Consider the following 22,444-nt stretch of genomic DNA (forward strand, 5'->3'; position numbering starts at 1 on the left):
TGGGAATATGGGTCCTGGTCAAAAGTAGTGCACTAGATAGGGAATATGTTGCCATTTGGGACTTTACATTAGTCTATTCTTTACACTCCAGAGAGGCACCATAACTCAGCACATTGTCCTTTCCCACAGGAGCCAGAGCAGTGTCACATCAAAGTCCTAGAAAACACTGAAGCTCAAGAACTCGAGCTAAGAGTTATCATACTCCAGAGGGTTCAGAAATTCACCGCCTGTGCTAAAGTAAAGTCACTCTCTGGTAAGGGCAATTCCATGGTAACAGAATTACACTGAGACCTACATTTTTCACTACAAATGTTGACCAAACAAAAACCATTGATTTTCAAAGTTTGTACTGTAATTATTTTGACCAATCTCAGTTTTTTTCTGTTACCAAACTCTGTATCTGCACAGTAGTCATTGTGCATAGAGTTCTGTGTTTTGTTCAACTTTGAAATCGATGTTTTGTGATTCCCGGGACCACCCATACGTAGAATGTATGCACACATGACTGTAAGTCGCTTTGGATAAAAGCGTCTGCTAAATGATATATATTATTATTATTATATATTATTTGTTTGGTATAGATTTTAAAGTGAAAAATCTGAAGAACTGTGCAGATATAAAGTTTGGTAACAGAATAAAATAGAGGGAGATTTTATCTTAATACTGTTACCAAACTTTGCAGTCATTTTTTTAAATGTATTTTAAATCAATGTTTTTTGTTCAGCATACATTTTAAAACTGAGAATTTTAAAGCAAATCTCAGCATAATTCTGTTTACTTGGAATTGCCCGTAACCAATCTGGCAATGTTTCATCCTCAAAGGCATCAAACTACATTTGAAAAGAGAACATCTAAACCAGATCCACTCTGAGCTGAAATGTCTTATTTCAGCAGGTAGGCCAACAGAGTTACACATGGAATAAACAAACATACAGTCAATAACACAACAGAACAAGTCTATGTACAGTGAATGACCTGCCTTTGACCTGCCTAAATCTGATGGAAATGAATGACAAAAGATCAGCGTGATTCAGGATAATAAAACATTGCAAATCCATCACAATGTTTTGGGGAATTAGTCAAATGAAACCGTTTATGTTTGACAAAATGAGGAAAGGGGGTTCCCATTTTTTGGTTCAAATTTGCCTCATCCCAAATCACAAGACAGGACATTAGAGTGTAGGATGTATTGCATTTTGCTAGCTCAATATCTGGGCCAAACTTACATCTGGGTAGAAGAAATAGCGGCACATCTCAAACAGGATATCATTACTTTGACTGTGAAAGCTGTGCTCGGCTGTAGAACTAGGTATAGTGCTTCCCGAACTCAGCATGTGTGAGACTTGTGTAAACAAGCACAGAAAAAGGTTGGGCTTTTTCTTTTCAAGGACTAGCAGACTGACAAGTTTCTGGGGGACTTCCATACCCTACCCAGTCCACAAACAAACATCTTATTCCAAACGATCAAAAAAATGCTTCTTGACATTATTTCCAATGTTATCAAATGGTACACTAACTCAAACTGACTGAGGAACAGTAGTTGAATAATGGTGCAACTGTTCTGCTGTACTGATAAGGAGAGAAAAAGACCAACCATATCCAGGTGAACACAAACATATAGAACGCTAAATAAGTGAAAATTGATTGGCCTACCTGCATCTCCTGAATTTGAGAAGCTCCTCTTAGTCAATGAAAAGGTTTTCAACCCTCTTAACTTCTGTCATACAGTGTGCAGAGATCAGGGATAGTGTTCGGAGGACAAACCCGAGCATTCTAAAGTTATTGTCAACTTTGACAGTACACACATAAAGAGCAAGTCTTCGCTACTAGAGTAGTGAACCCGGTCAGAAACAATACAGCCGGTGTGTATATTATGGTTAGTAAGTATTTGTCAATCCAAAAGGCTGTGGGACGACCGTGCTCCGATCCATCCAGGGTCGGAAAATGTTTTTGGAGGTTCAAAGAAAATTCAAAAGTGCAGATGGCTCGGAACACGCAGCTGCACAGTTGGTTCACTGCGTTTGGAGCGCCTAACCTACAGGTCAGCTTTTCCGTTATGACACAGGCACGGCCCACATAGACTCCTAGAGAACTTTAACTCTCTAAAGGGAGAGTAATGTCCCAGACAATATCAAGCCAGGACAGCAGATAGGCTAAAGGTGAAGAAAATCTGCTTTTGAGAAGTTGCATAAGATGACATGCTACTCAAATGAACACACTGACCAATCCTCAGTCATTCGGGGGTGATGACAAAATACATTTCCCCTGTCATTTTTACAATGCCATAATAAGGCTGGGCCACAGTGGCTCTGCCATGGGCAAACATTCCAGATTAAAGCTGAGCAGCATGTCTACCTGTGATCTGTTGTGGCTGTGTTTCTGTGTCACCATGTAATGGAGGAGGTGCAAAAGTACTAATTATTACAGAACTAATGTGTGTGTTCACAACCTGGTCCTGTGAGTGTATGAAATGGTACATAGTAAGTACACCATTGGACTGAAGATTTAGAAGAGAGTAATACAAGTAACAAGAAATGGAGGCAAAATATGCTTTTATCAAAGCAAAATATGTTAGGCTTATTATTCCAGACCAGTAATGTCATATGCCTAAATATGCTCATCTAACCTACTTTGAGTACAATCAGGTTTTTTTGTATTTCTCTCTGTTCTGTTTGTAAATAGGCTTTGTAAATCTGTGTTGCAGAGTCAGCCATAAATTACAACTAAAGTGAATCTCATGAATCTTCCGGTATAATCCGCTTTTGGATCTTTCATGAGCATTTGATAAATAGGACAAAAGAGCTTCCTTTAGAGCAGCTTCTTGCCAAATCTCTTATTTAAATCAGGTGCCAGACACATCAGTCACTTGACACAGGGCTTTATACCTGCACTCTCTTCAGCAAAGTGCTTTTAAACTGAGTTTAAAAATCCAATACATTTGACCCAAAGATGTAGGCCTATAACATGCATATAAATGGGGTTGGTGATGCAGTTGTATTCCTTTACAGATCACTGGATGTTAGTTAGTGGGATTGTCATATGACCTATCAGTCAAACAGGATAGACTGGATATGAACCCTGAAGGGTAATACCATTTAAGAGGTGATAATAACATCTGTTAATGAGGTGAAATGGGGGCTTCCATGTAGGGCACTACTTATAGGAAGAAGCAGACTCCTTATAGGGAGGGAGCTTGTAAATTAGACATGATCTAGTTAGTGCGGCGTTCTGCAAGGGCAAGACTGCTTTTACATTTCCTTATCACATTTCTGTTCCGGAAAAGTCCTGTTACAGGATTTCAATAACAATGATTGTGCATCTGGAGACCTTAGATACAATAGAATAGATAGGCTACACGGCATTAGTGAATTGCATTTGCCAATGCATAATGAGGGAAAAAACACCAGAAAGATTCCAAACACTTTTAAATGATGTACCAAATCAAGTCATGTTTTGCTACAAGACCTCATTTTTGGAGGTTTGCAATGCATGCACACTTTATTAATGGAAAACAGAACCCCATGTGTCATTGGGTTTAGCTTGACTCATGGAAGTAAAGGAAGGTCTGTCCAAGAAGGCACAAAACTCTCACTATTCACATTAGCTGAGGAAAAAACTATTCCTTGTTTGCCTGTAAAAAAAAAAGACAAGAGTGTTTGCCCAAAATCTGTGCCGCGTGGGTTATGGGAGAAGGAGCTGGGTTCGGAGGCACTTCTAATAGCAATGAGCTAAAGAGTAGGTTAGCATGGAGGAAGTCAACCAAATGAAAGCAATAACGATCTTATATGCTCACTGATTTGAATTCACCTGATAACAGGACAAATGTAGAATCATTTAAATGATTATTTGATGTTGATCAAGCCACTTTTTATGAAAGCCTTACTCCTGTACAAAGACTAGCCAATTCCCAGCTCCCCTTTGGCTCTTAGCATAATGCTTTGTTTCTGTCTCTCCCCTAAGGAAACAATGCATCCTTCACAGCTGTCAGGCCAGTCAACACCATATGCAGCCACTCCCATGTCAGACCAGGCCAAGTGTCAGGTGAACAGGGGGAGACAGAATCCCAGACAAACACGGGACACCTACCGGAGGTGGCAGAAATCTCTCTACTGAGTGTAAGCGGGGAACTCCGTAAAAAGCCTATGTCGTCATTAACATTTTCTGGAACAGTGAAGGAAGTGTGCTCTTAATGACAGGTTGCAGGTATTCCTATTGCACACAGGATAGACTTCTGGCCCATCCTGACTCAGGGCCATTGAAGGCTTATGTAGCAATACAATAAAGACTGTCTTTCAGAAGTGTGCTATGATGTGGTAAAACCAGGTCATCCTCATAAGTAGTGAAAATACTTAGGAGGGAAATTGTCTCTGACAGCCAGTTAAGGGACTGTGAGACGCATGCGTCAATACATCTCTAATGTTCTGTCATACAAAGGCCGAGTGGATCAACTGCACCGTGTATGGGATGAACTGTAAGATGTGTCTTGGACAATAGGTAACTTATTGAGCCCCTTGAATTTAACCATGTGATCTGTCTTCTCACTAAGGTAAATTCATGACAAATCCTGACTGTGTAAGAAAGCAAGAGAAAGAAACACTGCCGATTTTTCAATCCTGTACTTCGTCAATCAAACAGTTTACGAACGAAGCCATTGCTGCTAAATGCACTGCTCTCTTGGCAATTCATTTTACAATGCCAGTAAGACTGCTGGACCACTCCAAGCCTTCCCAATTACATTAACATAATCACATCCAAACAGAGCACAACTGTACAAAGTGAAGAATTAGTTCAGGCAGACCCCGCTGACTTCTAGCTAAAGCTCCTGAAATTGAAGAGCGAATGAGGGGAAAATACTGAAGTGGAAACATTTGCTGAGGGGAAAACACTGTTGGGGCTCTACCCCAGATTTGAATCTGATCCAAGGATTAATCCAAGCAAGCACAGCCAATTTAAATTTCATATTATAGGAGCATCCTTGTTATGTTAAACCCCTTGGCTAGTTGAATCTACCTTCAAAATAATGTTACAATGACTACAGTGTTGAAAACTGAACTAGCAACTCAGTTACTGTAAATAATGTAGCTACGAGGTTTACCATAAAAATGGTTTATTTCACAAAATTTACAAAAATAAAAGAGCAAGTTGATTTAGTGAAGAGTGAAAACTAGGCTTTGATCATGAATTACAAACAACAAAATCTAGCCTCTTCAATGGATAAAAATGAAAAGTGCTGGCTAACTAGCTAACAGTTAGACTATAACATTAGAATATGGTGAATTGAAGGGGCTTCCTGACAACAAAGAGCTTCCTCTTGATACTTATATCCAGCACCACAGCAAGCCACACATTTCAAAATGTCTTGGCTATCGTTACATATTCTTACTGGTATAATGTTAGTGGCAAACATAAGACGTTTGGAAAAATTGTATTTTTTAAATATTTGTCACTATGCTTACTATGGTGTGATATGACAGTTAGATAGATAGCATGATGCTATCAACTGCCAGGGACAACAGCTAACAGTAGCAATCACAGCTGACAATGTGCTAGCCAACAAGCCAAATGATCGTTATATTCTGAGCTGGCTAGGTAACTAGCTATAAAAAAATAAAATAAAAACAATAAGACATTATGGAATTTATTTTAGCCAGTTAACCGTTACTGCTATAAGCACCTTACCCCATCATCACTCTCGTCCATATCCCCAATGTTTTGTGATCACTCTTCGCGAAGGAGCTGGCAAGCTGTTCTGACAGTTGTTCACTTCATATCCCTTGACTGACTGAAATCCCCCCACCACCACCACCACCATTTCTCAGTATATAAAACTAGCCAATATTGACTTATGCTTACAAACGCATCAAACAGTTCTGTCCTCCGAAGAAAACTGACCCGTTTTCCTAACATGCAGGACGTGGTTTGCACTACTCGTAACGTCTACTTGCAGCCCTCAATCCAAGGAGCAGAATCCGTCTGGCTGGGAATGGATGACTGGAGGAACTCGAAACCCCACCAACTACTGTACTGTAGCTAGCTAGCCAGCGAGCTAACCACGAATTCGACTTCAGCCAGCTCCAGCATCCTTCTGAATCAAATATCCAGCCATTGTTGACTCAAAAAGTTTGTTCTTCGCGTAGTTAACAATGCATTTACTTACCAACGATTGATTTATTCCTTCTGTGTGCAAAGCATTTTCTTGATCCGACGTCCTACTCCCGCTTCCTATCTGCTACACTTTGCCCTCGGTGTTTATCTATTGACTTTTGTTACGCTTTCCAGCCTTCCCCTCAAATATGGTGACACTTGGTACGTTCCCATCTAAAATCGCTTCATAGTTCATACTATTCCTGATCTAACGAGGGTAGATTATCGACATCGAGAAAGGAAAATAATGAAGCTCTTATCCAAAGATTAAACTGACTGGCAGCATGAAAACCTGTTCATGAACTATCTATCCATCATACATTTGCAATAATTTTAGAATAGAGAATTTCAGTCATGCATGCTGTATTTATGTAGGCTACCTTGTGCTTATAAAAGTTGTTTTCCCCGTGATGATAGGCTATCATGACTATGGCTAAACTATTCTCTGGAACCCATTCTGCCTGCTAGTTCAGAAATTCTGAGACGACAATTTCCCTTCATTCATGAGAAACGATTTAAATTTGGTTTAAGCGGTGTTGCCAATCGCCAAGCGTGTCTGTACAGCATGACTATAAATTGTGTTTTCCTGTATATGATATTCTACTGAGACATTTACTTTATGTTCGTATTCTTATTTGTTATCATTTCTTATTGTTGTTGCATTGTCTAAAAGGAACCTCCAAGTAAGAATTTCATTGGACAGTACCATGTGTATCCTGTACATTCACTAATACAATTGGAAACGAATCCATATTACACACGTTTTACAAAAACCTGAAAATCTCAACCGAAAAATAACCTGATTGTACAGATAAAAAACGCATCCAATCAAGACATGCGGTTGAAATGCAGTGTGTGCAAAATGGAAAGAGAACAACAAAAAACACAGCCCATTATACCTCTCAGATAATGATTGGCAAGAAATGTATGGTACAAAATGAATAGAGTTAGTGCAAAGCTCCATGCCTATACATGCAGGGTTTATGTTCTGTGGCATGTACATGTATTTGATACAGTACTTTTTCACCACTCTCTTCTATTACTGGTCTCTAGGGGCACAGACAGACTAAACACCATTATTATGTATATCTTTCAAAATGTCTGTATTTTTACATCACCACATGTAATCCTTAAATAGACATTTACTGCAAAGTGTTAGACTTCCCAAACATCAGGACAGAAAACGAGCTACGGGATGGGTGGCACAGATGTGCACAAGCCCACAGAAATGGGGATTATGATTTTGCTGTTTTAAGCAAGAACATAAGTGGAAAGAACCAGTTTTTCCTGTCTGATTCTTAAAGAAAACAAATACTCTGTAGCATAATTTCCTGGATGGTCAGGGCTGGGTTCAGGCTTAAACTTGTGCTTAGGGCCCCCGGCCGGTAAGGGCCCCCCAACCCAAATTGTTATTTAGTAGAACACACTAGATGCAATTTAAACATTTGGATGTGCATCAGCAGTTTTTTTCATGTTATTATCAGTCACTGACAGTTACTCCATTAGCCATGTCAACCATTTTTTGTTTGGTAATTAGTCTAGCCAGCTATAAACTTGTAGTAATCATTGCCGAATACCGACTGGGCCCGCAGGCCACGTACCCAGGGGCCCTGATCTCAAAGGGCCCCCCATTGATTTTGTTAGTCATACTCACTCAGATATCAAATTAACATGACATGAGTCATTACAAAATGTGTAGAATTGCAGGAAATTAGCTTTAAAACTGCAAACACCTCTCCACTCCATGGCAAAATGGCTAGAATTGCAGAACATTTTGCTGTAAAAGACTTGTCTCCTTCCAATGTAGCGGATTTCAATGATATTATTGTTGATGTCTGTAAGCAGGAATCCACCCCGCTGTACACTGCATCGCCCCCCCCCCCACCCCCGGAACGCTGCTGCTACTCTCTGTTATCATCTATGCACTTTAATCACTCTACCTATGTGTACATATTACCTCGACACCGGTGTCCCCGCACATTGACTCTGTATCGGTACCCCCCTGTATATAGCCTCCACATTGACTCTGTACCGGTACCCCCTGTATATAGCCTCCACATTGACTCTGTACCGGTAACCCTGTATATTATAGCCTCCACATTGACTCTGTACCGGTACCCCCTGTATATAGCCTCCACGTTGACTCTGTACCGGTACCCCCTGCATATAGCCTCCATGTTGACTCTGTACCGGTACCCCCTGTATATAGCCTCCACATTGACTCTGTACCGGTACCCCCTGTATATAGCCTCCACATTGACTCTGTACCGGTACCCCCTGTATATAGCCTCCACATTGACTCTGTATCGGTACCCCCTGTATATAGCCTCCACATTGACTCTGTATCGGTACCCCCTGTATATAGCCTCCACATTGACTCTGTACCGGTACCCCTGTATATTATAGCCTCCACATTGACTCTGTACTGGTACCCCCTGTATATAGCCTCCACGTTGACTCTGTACCGGTACCCCCTGCATATAGCCTCCATTTTGACTCTGTACCGGTACCCCCTGTATATAGCCTCCACATTGACTCTGTACCGGTACCCCCTGTATATAGCCTCCACATTGACTCTGTATCGGTACCCCCTGTATATAGCCTCCACATTGACTCTGTACCATTGGTACCCCTGTATATAGCCTCCACATTGACTCTGTACCGGTACCCCTGTATATAGCCTCCACATTGACTCTGTACCGGTACCCCTGCCTCCATATTATAGCCTCCACATTGACTCTGTACCGGTACCCCCTGTATATAGCCTCCACGTTGACTCTGTACCGGTACCACCTGTATATATAGCCTCCACATGACTCTGACTCTGTATATACCATTGACTCTGTACCCCCTGTATATAGTCTACACATTGACTCTGTACCGTAACCCCCTGTATATAGCCTCCACATTGACTCTGTACCGGTGCCCCCTGTATATAGCCTCCACATTGACTCTGTACCGGTACCCCCTGTATATAGCCTCCACATTGACTCTGTACCGGTACCCCTGTATATTATAGCCTCCACATTGACTCTGTACCGGTACCCCCTGCATATAGCCTCCATGTTGACTCTGTACCGGTACCCCTGTATATAGTCTACACATTGACTCTGTACCCTAACCCCCTGTATATAGCCTCCACATTGACTCTGTACCGTAACCCCCTGTATATAGCCTCCACATTGACTCTGTACCGGTACCCCCTGCATATATAGTAGCCTCCACATTGACTCTGTACCGGTACCCCTGTATTATAGCCTCCACATTGACTCTGTACCGGTACCCCTGTATATAGCCTCCACATTGACTCTGTGTACCCCCTGTATATAGCCTCCACATTGTACCCCCTGTATATAGCCTCCACATTGACTCTGTAACGGTACCCCCTGTATATAGCCTCCACATTGACTCTGTAACGGTACCCCCTGTATATAGCCTCCACATTGACTCTGTAGCCTCCACATTGGTACCCCCTGTATATAGCCTCCACATTGACTCTGTAACGGTACCCCCTGTATATAGCCTCCACATTGACTCACATTGACGGTACCCCCTGTATATAGCCTCCACATTGACTCTGTACCGGTACCCCCTGTATATAGCCTCCACATTGACTCTGTACCGGTACGTATATAGCCTGTATATAGCCTCCACATTGACTCTGTACCGGTACCCCTGTATATTATAGCCTCCACATTGACTCTGTACCGGTACCCCTGTATATAGCCTCCACGTTGACTCTGTACCGGTACCACCTGCATATAGCCTCCATGTTGACTCTGCCTACCATTTTGACTCTGTACCCCCTGTATATAGCCTCCACATTGACTCTGTACCGGTACCCCCTGTATATAGCCTCCACATTGACTCTGTAACCCCCTGTATATAGCATTGACTCCACCCCCATTGACTCTGTACCGGTAGCTCCCCCTGTATATAGCCTCCACATTGACTCTGTACCGGTACCCCTGTATATAGCCTCCACATTGACTCTGTACCGGTACCCCTGTATATTATAGCCTCCACATTGACTCTGTACCGTTGACTCTGTACCCCCCTGCATATAGCCTCCATGTTGACTCTGTACCGGTACCCCCTGTATATAGTCTCCACATTGACTCTGTACCGGTACCCCCTGTATATAGCCTCCACATTGACTCCACCCCTGTATATTGACTGACTCTGTACCGGTAACCCCCTGTATATAGCCTCCCTGTATATAGCCTGACATTGACCCTGTACCGGTACCCCCTGTATAGCCTCCACATTGACTCTGTACCGGTACCCCTGTATATTATAGCCTCCACATTGACTCTGTACCGGTACCCCTAGCCTCCACATTGATAGTATATAGCCTCCACATTGACTCTGACTACCCCTGTATATAGCCTCCACATTGACTCTGTAACGGTCTAGCCTCCACATTGATATAGCCTCCACATTGACTCTGTAACGGTACCCCCTGTATATAGCCTCCACATTGACTCTGTAACGGTACCCCCTGTATATAGCCTCCACATTGACTCTGTACCGGTACCCCCTGTATATATATTAGCCTCCACATTGACTCTGTAACGGTACCCCCTGTATATAGCCTCCACATTGACTCTGTAACGGTACCCCCTGTATATAGCCTCCACATTGACTCTGTACCGGTACCCCCTGTATATAGCCTCCACATTGACTCTGTACCGGTACCCCCTGTATATAGCCTCCACATTGACTCTGTAACGGTACCCCCTGCATATAGCCTCCATGTTGACTCTGTACCGTAACCCCCTGTATATAGCCTCCACATTGACTCTGTACCGGTACCCCCTGTATATAGCCTCCACATTGACTCTGTACCGGTACCCCTGTATATTATAGCCTCCACATTGACTCTGTACCGTAACCCCCTGTATATAGCCTCCACATTGACTCTGTACCGGTACCCCCTGTATATAGCCTCCACATTGACTCTGTACCGGTACCCCCTGTATATAGCCTCCCCCTGTATATTATAGCCTCCACATTGACTCTGTACCGGTACCCCCTGTATATAGCCTCCACATTGACTCTGTACCGGTACCCCCTGTATATAGCCTCCACATTGACTCTGTAACATTGGTACCCCCCTGTATATAGCCTCCACATTGACTCTGTACCTGGTACTCCCCTGTATATAGCCTCCACATTGACTCTGTACCGGTACCCCCTGTATATAGCCTCCACATTGACTCTGTAAGCCTCCACATTGACTCTGTACGGTACCCCCTGTATATAGCCTCCACATTGACTCTGTACCGGTACCCCCTGTATATAGCCTCCACATTGACTCTGTACCGGTACCCCCTGTATATAGCCTCCACATTGACTCTGTACCGGAGCCCCGCTATTGTTATTTACTGCTGCTCTTTAATCATTTGTTATTCTTATCTCCTACTTTTTTTGTTGTATTTTCTTAAAACTACATTGTTGGTTAAGGGCTTGTAAGTAAGCATTTCACTGTAAGGTCTAGTAGTTGTATTCAGCACATTTGACAAATAAAACATTGATTTGATTTGATATCGAGATGTCATATTGATGAGTCTACCTTTAATAAGATACTGTAGGTAAATAAAGCAATACATTTAGCAAGAGACTGCTAGACTTTAGAAAATTCAAATTTACCTGCATAAATATAGATTTTTATAGGCATTTATGTAAATATAGACGCGTTCCTCATTGCAAATGCATGGATATTTAGATCACAGACTGCCATATCTGATCAGAGTGTTAAGAGTTGAAAGGACATTGTTAATCATATATTTGACAACGCAGGATTAATTTGCGGGTTTCGTGGAATAATATTGTTTAATCCTCTCTGCAAATAATTCATAAAGCATAGCAAATAAAGCAGTAGTTCTATTTTCCAGTACAATATTTGAAAATCCAACACTAGGGGGTGATCCAATTCCGGGTTGAGCCATTCACCCACACCCCCCTCACCTCAATCTTATTTTGAAAGTTTTCCCATAATAATACTATGGCATCCCAATGGTGTCAAAGACGACCATGGCCTATATACACAAAGCAACACATAATTGGTTTTGCCTTTCAAATCATAACAAATAAGAGTGCTGACCTGATCCTAGATCTGAGACACTTTGTGAATACAGACCGCGATGTTCAGTTTACCACAGTAGCATGTAGAGGCCTACAAGAATAAGTGGAGTTGGATTTATTTACAGAGGGTTAAGGTTAGACAGAGGATACTGGTGGGCTTAACCCACCTAAATACTAATAATCTCATTACTTCATTAGTGTGGACACAGACAACCAGGAGATGTGTGTGAAATCTGTCTCTTCAGTAATTACACTGTAATGACACTGCGCAACTGTTTGTTATAAATACCAATTTCAAGAGGCTAAAATACAGGACTGCTCCATGGGCTGTTTGTGATTATTGTCCAGAGGACTTCAGAGACCGGTGGGTTATCTCTTGAAAAGATGATATGTCTTTCTAGGCCATTTAGTCTGAGGAATGACAGACAAGCCCCGGATACCTACTAGCTATCATTCCATCTGGGTGTGGAGCTACAGAGAGTATTATTCGTCTTACGTTGTCATGACTCATGTCTCATGGAAGTTGATTGGCTGGTTTTATGTGTACACTACCAAGAGCACTTTAACATCTCAAATCTACTTTATATTTATCCCTGGCTGGTTAGTTTAATCTACTGTACATTAGGGCCCTGGATGGTTAGTTTTGGTATAATCCCAGTGCTCAAAATCACAAATGCTCTTCTTGGGAATTATCAATGTAATGTTGATTGTAAAAATCACATACTTATGTAGTAGCCTAAGGACACAAATGCAACCAGTATACTGTACTGTAATTACGGAACAATCAAGGATGTGAAGCCACAACATCTCATCAAGTCATCAACTGTACATGCAACTGGATCATTCATCAGATACACTTTCAGTAGCAGCACATCTCTGCAGACACAGAACCTAAACAGCAACTCACCTTCTGAGCTGGAATAGGCTTTATCATGGAAGGACGAGCAGCACTGATCACAGAGGATGGAGCAGCAACTGTTGAGACTGTGGGTTTTGACATAGCTGAGCTCACCACAGAAGGCTCTGAAGAAGAAGCCGGTGAGGTCACAACACTGGGTTGAGTGACAGCTATAGACGTGGAGAGACTCCTTGTCACTGCGTTCCTGTACGTGTCTCCAGGTACCTTTGAGGACCTCTCCTTGACTGCATACAGAAAGGTCTTGCGCTCTTCTGGACTTCTAAGGAACACTTGTGAACCACTCTGTGGACCTCTTGGCTTCTCACCAGCCTCCTTCTGCTTTACACTGCTAACCCAACTGTTAGTGCTGCTGTGGCAATGGGGGCTGGGAGCCAAGTTGGGTTGGGTAGGTGCTGGTGCTGGGGCCTGGGCCTGGTGGAAAGGCTTCTGGCTTGGCTTGTCCATCTCCATCTCAGTGGCCTTGGGCCCGTGGGTGTCGGGCACGGATCCTTCTGCTGGGTGCAGGAAGCTTACTCGTGGTGCTGCAGAATAAGCTTGAGAGGGGGGTGCTGGGTTGGTGGCGATGGTTGGTGTCCCCGCTAGTGGCTGTTGATTGTCCTTGTTCATCATTGTCCGAGGACTGTCCTCCCGCAGGACCCAAACAGGGAAATCCGACTCCGAGGTACTGAGACTATGGTCCTGTAATCCAGTCACTGATTTCAGATCAGCTTTCAACAATAAGTTCTGGTAGTTCTGAGTCTGAGGGTCTCCTGAGACGACCGAAGCGACATCTCCAGCATGAGCTGAATAATCGGATGTTTCCCCTCTCTCGCTGGCTTTTTCGTCTACTTCTTGATTTGAGTTGATGTCTACTGTCAAGGACGTGACACTGCAGTCCTCTATGTGGTCAGGTGGGATGGGTGCTGCGGGTACAGCTGTGGATGTCACTATAGCTCCAGCCGAGTTGTTCGTCGACCCTCCTTCCTCTGTGGCGATGGAGCTGGCAGTGTCAGCAGGATACGGCAGGTCATGGGCCTTAGAGGGCGACTGCAGTCGAATAAAGAGGAAGGAAGTCTTAACCTGATGATGATGATCGGCCATTTCCTCTAAGGGAGGGGGATCTTTTGGTGCGCTGCAGGAGGGGGGTGAGAGGGGGCAACACGGCCCTGCAGAGGGCTCAGTGAAAGAGGAGATGGGTTCCCAAGGCCAGTTCTACATATGTCACTGCAGAGTTGGGAGAGAGAGAGAGAGAGAGAGATGGACATAGAGCGAGAGAGAGATCCATTAATGGCCCTAAAGAAGGTATATTTTAGAGTTTACCCTCCTCTCTGCTTTTACACACTTTAGAAAACACCAGTTCCACTCAAAGCTGACCGAAGTCTCAGCAGCCTTGCATAAGACCCAACTGCTATGAAGTCACCATGATACATCTGGTCAGATCATTCTACAATCCCCCCTCCCTGCCACACACACACACGCGCGCATACACACACACACACACACACACACACACACACACACACACACACACACACACACACACACACACACACACACACACACACACACACACACACACACACACACACACACACACACGCACACACACATGCACATACACACACGCACACACACAAAAGCACACACACACACATCAAGCCCATCCCCCATCCCAAGCTAACATATCAGTGCTGACACTGTGACCTAAACATAAGCCTCTAATGCCCAGGGTTCACATACGGACATCATCACATCAACATGGACTCTCGTGCCCTTTGCCACAGTGAAAAGGCTAGGAGTGTGCTGGGGTCATCTAACCAACAGCAGTGAAATGCCCACCCTCCCATACAATACATCTGCTATTTCCCTGGTCACACGCACTGTTTCTCACAGTACCAATAAGAGAAATGAAACCACTGGGTAAATGTAGTGTGTTAATTCACAGAATATACTGTTAATTCTTAAACTGGCAAATGTATTAATTGCATTGGGGGATTTTTACTGGGATATACATTGTATCATTGAATAAGGGCTGCACTTAGACAGCTCATAAGATATCTCTTAGGCCTGCAGTGAAATAAATGTGATACAGGCCAACTCTCATGAATGTTAGTAGACCGAAAAAATTGGCAAATTGAAAGTGAAACTTTGCAAGCATGCATTGTCAGGAACTGTTTGGTAGTATAGAAAAATATCCACTTGAGGTTTTGTCAGCAAATATGCAATATGGCAGCACAGTAGATCCCCTCTGGGGCATTTCTTAATCTGATAACTGAGGAAGAAACCATTTAATCATGTGACCTCATCTACAGTCACTCAGACTAATGCAATTCTGGTAAAGATTAAATAAAACACAGCCCAAGACTTATATGCATAGAAAAGTATTGTAATATTGACGATGTGGGTTAGAAATACTTACCCTAATTAAATATGCTCATTAAATCAATTCAACAATCAATAGGCTGTATGAATAAAGAACGTGCTAGACTATGACTATTTAGTCAGACCAGGTCTTCAATCAGACCAAACACCTCGCCCCCCTCCAAACCTGCCCTTTACTCTTTAATCTTTACTCTGGCCGTATCCTAAATTGCACCCCTTTCCTTTTACACTGCACTACTTTTGACCAGAGCAATATGGCTTGGGTTAAATACGATGCCATTTGGGATGCATGCTTTATTTGTATTTTTTTAATGCACACCATTGTACTGAGCAGACCAGACCGATGCTGAAATGTGTGGCAGAATGCCCATTTCATCTCCAGTACGGTTATTACTGTGGAGCCGAGGTTTAGGGGACGTGCTTAATGCCAGTTTGAAGTGGGATCCGTCTAATTCAGTAGTCAAGCAGTGTGACCCACATACAGAAACACACAGAGACGTTTCTAACAGGAAAAAACATTATCTCCAACCAGGGTCAAGATGTGCCACAGACTGTACAGCCAATGTGGTCTAACCATTGTCTTTGTGCTTTTTTTGTTGGCCAGTGGCAAATTTAAGAATAGGATGGTAGAGTTGATGGTAGCTATGATAGCCTACACTGCTTTAAACATTTTTGAATGGCCAATTGTGTATTGTAAGTATACAGACAGATTTCCACTTTCCTAGTGCTGTGGTGGTGGAGGTTAGATGGACCGACCGCCAATAAGCAATTTTCCACTGTTATCATAGTACTGTGTAGTACTGCCCAATTATAGTATATCCTCTGTTTACAGAATGGTTGGCCATTAACTTACTGTAGCATACAAAATGCTGGAAGTCCAACTGAACTGATTCCAAAGCTGACCACATTGTAAGTACCCCAAGCCATGTCTTTTCAAAGCTGAAGTTACTCTACATTGCAAATGTAATGACATTTTAACTGGAGAATTTGTCTTGTTTGTGTTATTTCTTTTACTGGTGAAAACAAAGTAGTGAACCCACCCTCCATCCCTTCCCAGTGTCCCCCACAACCTGACCACAGCCTCAAACACCCACCCTCCATCCCTTCCCAGTGTCCCCCACTACCTGACCACAGCCTCAAACACCCACCCTCCATCCCTTCCCAGTGTCCCCCACAACCTGACCACAGCCTCAAACACCCACCCTCCATCCCTTCCCAGTGTCCCCCACAACCTGACCACAGCCTCAAACACCCACCCTCCATCCCTTCCCAGTGTCCCCCACTACCTGACCACAGCCTCAAACACCCACCCTCCATCCCTTCCCAGTGTCCCCCACAACCTGACCACAGCCTCAAACACCCACCCTCCATCCCTTCCCAGTGTCCCCCACAACCTGACCACAGCCTCAAACACCCACCCTCCATCCCTTCCCCCACCTGACCACAGTCCCCCCTCCATCCCTTCCCAGTGTCCCCCACAACCTGACCACAGCCTCAAACACCCACCCTCCATCCCTTCCCAGTGTCCCCCACTACCTGACCACAGCCTCAAACACCCACCCTCCATCCCTTCCCAGTGTCCCCCACAACCTGACCACAGCCTTAAACACCCATCCTCCATCTCGCCCCAGTGTCCCCCACAACCACAACCTGACCACAGCCTCAAACACCCACCCTCCATCTCGCCCCAGTGTCCCCCATAACCACAACCTGACCACAGCCTCAAACACCCACCCTCCATCTCGCCCCAGTGTCCCCCACAACCACAACCTGACCACAGCCTCAAACACCCACCCTCCATCCCTTCCCAGTGTCCCCCACAACCACAACCTGACCACAGCCTCAAACACCCACCCTCCATCCCTTCCCAGTGTCCCCCACAACCACAACCTGACCACAGCCTCAAACACCCACCCTCCATCCCTTCCCAGTGTCCCCCACAACCTGACCACAGCCTCAAACACCCACCCTCCATCCCTTCCCAGTGTCCCCCACAACCTGACCACAGCCTGACCACAGAAAATTATGTCATCAGAGGACTCCCGGGGTAGGGAGTCGTGGTTTTAGGGGGAAACACTGGTTTTTGGTCAGTTTCACTGCCTGACTTCGCCCTCGTTCATCACTAGAGCCATGCTGATGGTTTCCCTTCACACTGAAATAATTGTCTTGGCAGCCTTAATGATGTGGGCTGGACAAGCGTGAGCCAGCAAGGGAAAACAGCTGGGCTAGCTGGGCTAGCAATGACAACAGCTGGGCTAGCTGGGCTAGCAATGACAACAGCTGGGCTAGCAACGACAACAGCTGGGCTAGCTGGGCTAGCAATGAAAACAGCTGGGCTAGCAACGACAACAGCTGGGCTAGCTGGGCTAGCAATGAAAACAGCTGGGCTAGCAATGACAACAGCTGGGCTAGCTGGGCTAGCAATGACAACAGCTGGGCTAGCTGGGCTAGCTGGGCTAGCAATGAAAACAGCTGGGCTAGTAATGAAAACAGCTGGGCTAGCAATGACAACAGCTGAGCTAGCTGGGCTAGCAATGAAAACAGCTGGGCTATAAAAATGACAACAGCTGGCATAGCCGGGCTAGCAATGACAACAGCTGGGCTAGCAATGAAAACAGCTGGGCTAGCAATGACAACAGCTGGGCTAGCAATGACAACAGCCGGGAAAGCTGGGCTAGCAATGACAACAGCTGGGCAAGCTGGGCTAGCAATGAAAACAGACCACCCCTCTATTTGATAAAATAACCTCCATTTTTTCAGGCCCAGAGGAAGTCAAGAGCTTTTCTTAGAAAACAAGTGTTTTCTAAGTATTCATAATTTAAAGTACCACAAAAAGTAGCCGGTGAATGTGATACGATCCTTCCAAAGGGTCAGACTCAAAGCTAAACTACTCATTCCACGTCAGAACCATCAAATTAAATGGTATTTAACATCCATATATATTTTTGATAGTCCCCACAATGTTACAAGCCCAATGTCTGCCTTTCAATGGCCTAGTTTCAGAAAGACTCCAAAGGCAATGTAGTCTAATATAAGCACCACTTGGGAGTGTGGACAGAGTTAAACTAAAGTCCTTCAGAAGTCTTGGTCTCTCGCCCACATGCCTTGGATGCTGGTGGCGGTGTAGTGATAAGGCAGAAGACATGGTGGTGCCTTGCATGGGCGGCCAACCAAACATTCACAGTCGTGATAAAAGGAAAGAGTGGGGGGCGTTGTCATAATCCCGGCCTACAGCTTTTGACCTAGTCCTAACAGAGAGGAATCTGTCTGGGAAACAAACCTCTCTTTATAGGAAGTCTTTCTGAAGGGAGTCGGACCGTTAGAGCATTTTACTGCTGATGGACACTATTTACTGTCATTGCTATGGGGTTCTGTATGCTAACATCGATTCCTTCTTAATGATGCTTTCTTGCGATCTTGAAGATAACATTAAAGACAACCAATGTAATTGAAATGACTGCATATGCTACTATTGAATGCACAAGATGTAAGGTTAAGTTACTTATAGTAACAGGCTATTTAGATTCATTCTAGGCATTGTATAATTTATTCAGAAAACAGCAAGGCGAGTCAGTGTATTAAAGCAAGGTGAGTCAGTGTATTAAAGCAAGGCGAGTCAGTGTATTAAAGCAAGGCGAGTCAGTGTATTAAAGCAAGGCGAGTCAGTGTATTAAAGCAAGGCGAGTCAGTGTATTAAAGCAAGGCGAGTCAGTGTATTAAAGCAAGGGAGTCAGTGTATTAAAGCAAGGCGAGTCAGTGTATTAAAGCAAGGCGAGTCAGTGTATTAAAGCAAGGCGAGTCAGTGTATTAAAGCAAGGCGAGTCAGTGTATTAAAGCAAGGCGAGTCAGTGTATTAAAGCAAGGCGAGTCAGTGTATTAAAGCAAGGCGAGTCAGTGTATTAAAGCAAGGCGAGTCAGTGTATTAAAGCAAGGCGAGTCAGTGTATTAAAGCAAGGCGAGTCAGTGTATTAAAGCAAGGCGAGTCAGTGTATTAAAGCAAGGCGAGTCAGTGTATTAAAGCAAGGCGAGTCAGTGTATTAAAGCAAGGCGAGTCAGTGTATTAAAGCAAGGCGAGTCAGTGTATTAAGTCAGTGTATTAAAGCAAGGCGAGTCAGTGTATTAAAGCGAGTCAGTGTATTAAAGCAAGGCGAGTCAGTGTATTAAAGCAAGGCGAGTCAGTGTATTAAAGCAAGGCGAGTCAGTGTATTAAAGCAAGGCGAGTCAGTGTATTAAAAGAGTCAAGGCGAGTCAGTGTATTAAAGCAAGGTGAGTCAGTGTATTAAAGCAAGGCGAGTCAGTGTATTAAAGCAAGTGGCAAGGTGAGTCAGTGTATTAAAGCAAGGCGAGTCAGTGTATTAAAGCAAGGCGAGTCAGTGTATTAAAGCAAGGCAGTCAGTGTATTAAAGCGAGTCAGTGTATTAAAGCAAGGCGAGTCAGTGTATTAAAGCAAGGTGAGTCAGTGTATTAAAGCAAGGCGAGTCAGTGTATTAAAGCAAGGCGAGTCAGTGTATTAAAGCAAGGCGAGTCAGTGTATTAAAGCAAGGCGAGTCAGTGTATTAAAGCAAGGCGAGTCAGTGTATTAAAGCAAGGCGAGTCAGTGTATTAAAGCAAGGCGAGTCAGTGTATTAAAGCAAGAGCAGTGAGTCAGTGTATTAAAGCAAGGCGAGTCAGTGTATTAAAGCAAGGCGAGTCAGTGTATTAAAGCAAGGCGAGTCAGTGTATTAAAGCAAGGCGAGTCAGTGTATTAAAGCAAGGTGAGTCAGTGTATTGGGGGAAAAAAAGAACACACCTATAATGTGTTAATACACCAACAATCTATTCTACAGGAAGTATTGATACAGCATACTGTTCTGATGGAACGTTTACATTCAAGTAAAAGCAAGATAATGTAATAAGACACAAGTGGATCTGGTATGAAAAGGATCAAATAATATGTCATTTTCTTCTCCTCCCAAGTCATCCAGGCTGTATCACATCCGGCCGTGATTGGGAGTCCCACAGGGTGGCACACAATTGGCCCAGCGTCGTCCGGGTTTGGCCGGTGTAGGCCATCAATCAATGTTAATAAGAATTTGTTCTTAACTGACTTGCAGAGTTAAATAGGTTTTAAAAAATGTATTAAAGTAATCATCACTCTTTTGGAGGGCTGATAACTCTCTGTTGTGTCTATAATAATAACAATTATTTTTTACAATGCTGTAATAATGTAATGATCATCTTTGTTCAGTAGTTTAACATATTCCTCCCCAGTACACATACCTCAGCCATTTATATAGTATCAAAATATGTACATGACACTTCATCCTCCCTCAGGTCATAAAAGGCACCCACCATCATCTACATCTCAAGGTGACTAAAGTTTATTCCAGGTCACTCAAATACCTCAAATCCAATTCCTGAAACTTCCAATTTGCACAACTTGACATAAACCATAGAGTCAGATGCTAAGTTCCCCCTTATAATAATTTAAATGTACCATTTATAGTCAATTCTCCAAATCAACTCTGGTTTTTAATTGAAGCTTACAGTCGTTTACAAGAGGCAGTTTCTGGAATCAGTCATTGACTTACTTTCATGAAAGTATACCTTCACTCTTGAATCATTGTGTCCAAAATGTCTTGCAAAGGCAACAGCGGTCAGATCCAGCAGGGCTTCAAATGTACGTGTATGAGAGAGATAATTAAATACCATGTAACGTTGCTGAACTTCTTGCTACATGCGCGCAAAGGTGTGCTTCCCGTGGTCTCTCCGTTCTTTTTCTGTTACCTCGTTCTCTCGCTCCATGTACCCCAAACTGAGATTTTTTGGCGACCTTATTTAGCATCGCAGGTTCTCAAAGGCATACTTTGTCAAGTGGGGGAAAATACACTGTCAAACCCTCTTATGTGTCATCGGCACCCTCAGACCGGAGCGCAGGAGAGGTTAAGATATTCAGACATTCTGTAGAATTGACAATATGTCTATAATCAGTTCCGCAACTGACAAAATAACATATTCAGGGATTGACTTTCATTGTGCTTCATACTTTTTTTAAATGTTGTGTTGCTTCTTACTATTTTTACAGGCAGACCTAATTATGTTGAAATAATGTATTTGTCTCTGTAGGAATCATTTGACATTTTTGCATAGTAGTCACAACCTGTCCGATATTTCTCCTTCCTCTCTGTTCATTGTCAAATGGCAGTGTGTTTACCTAACAGTGATGGCACCAGTGAACCAGATGATTGTGATGATAGGGATAGGAGGTGTTTCCAGCTGATTGCCCAGGGAAATACAGCGTTGTATTACACCCTGAACTCAGTGGAACAGCACAATGACTGACCTGTCCATCCAGACATGACAAAAGCACACACACAGACACAGACAGACAGACAGACAGACAGACAGACAGACAGACAGACAGACAGACAGACAGACAGACAGACAGACAGACAGACAGACAGACAGACAGACAGACAGACAGACAGACAGACAGACAGACAGACAGACAGACAGACAGACAGACAGACAGACAGACAGACAGACAGACAGACAGACAGACAGACAGACAGACAGACAGACAGACATGTTATGTACAATAATTGTAAATGTTTTATGTCATTTTTTATTTAAAAAATTAATGTTGATGTGACATTAAAGGAAGTATGCATAGCATATTGGGAACACTCTATACAAATGCTACAAAAAAACAGTCACACAGCAAATTCAATAGAAACGTAGGGGACCATTTCGTCTATAAAGCATGTGTAGGCCCACACATCCCTGGTTTTCCTATAGAAGTACGTTGTGTCTGACAGAAGTAGAGCTGTTTCCAATCTGCTCTCGTTCTGCCTCTAATCCAAAGAGTATGCTTGTGTCAGTTAAGCACAATGCATTGATTGTGCTCAGAGGAAATGATCTTATGCTCGCCTCTTTCATTAGCACCAGAACAGC

General features: G+C 43.6%; 1 protein-coding gene across 3 annotated transcripts in view; it reads right to left on the reverse strand.

The window, feature by feature from the left end:
- psd3l (pleckstrin and Sec7 domain containing 3, like) overlaps positions 1-21,282 on the reverse strand; it is a 152,585-nt gene extending 131,303 nt beyond the window's left edge. Inside the window, exons 1-2 of one of the 3 annotated variants that reach the window (XM_046290536.1) lie at positions 21,082-21,282; positions 13,139-14,353 (exon numbers count right to left, since the gene is read on the reverse strand). In XM_046290536.1, the coding sequence (XP_046146492.1) occupies positions 13,139-14,230 (1,092 nt within the window). In that variant the 5' untranslated portion in view covers positions 14,231-14,353; positions 21,082-21,282. The remainder of the gene's footprint in view (positions 1-13,138; positions 14,354-21,081) is intronic. The other 2 variants (XM_046290535.1, XM_046290537.1) reach the window with 2 other exon arrangements.
- Between the last annotated feature and the right edge of the window lie 1,162 nt (positions 21,283-22,444).

This window comes from Oncorhynchus gorbuscha, linkage group LG11, assembly GCF_021184085.1.
Source record: "Oncorhynchus gorbuscha isolate QuinsamMale2020 ecotype Even-year linkage group LG11, OgorEven_v1.0, whole genome shotgun sequence".
Classification (NCBI taxonomy): domain Eukaryota; kingdom Metazoa; phylum Chordata; class Actinopteri; order Salmoniformes; family Salmonidae; genus Oncorhynchus; species Oncorhynchus gorbuscha.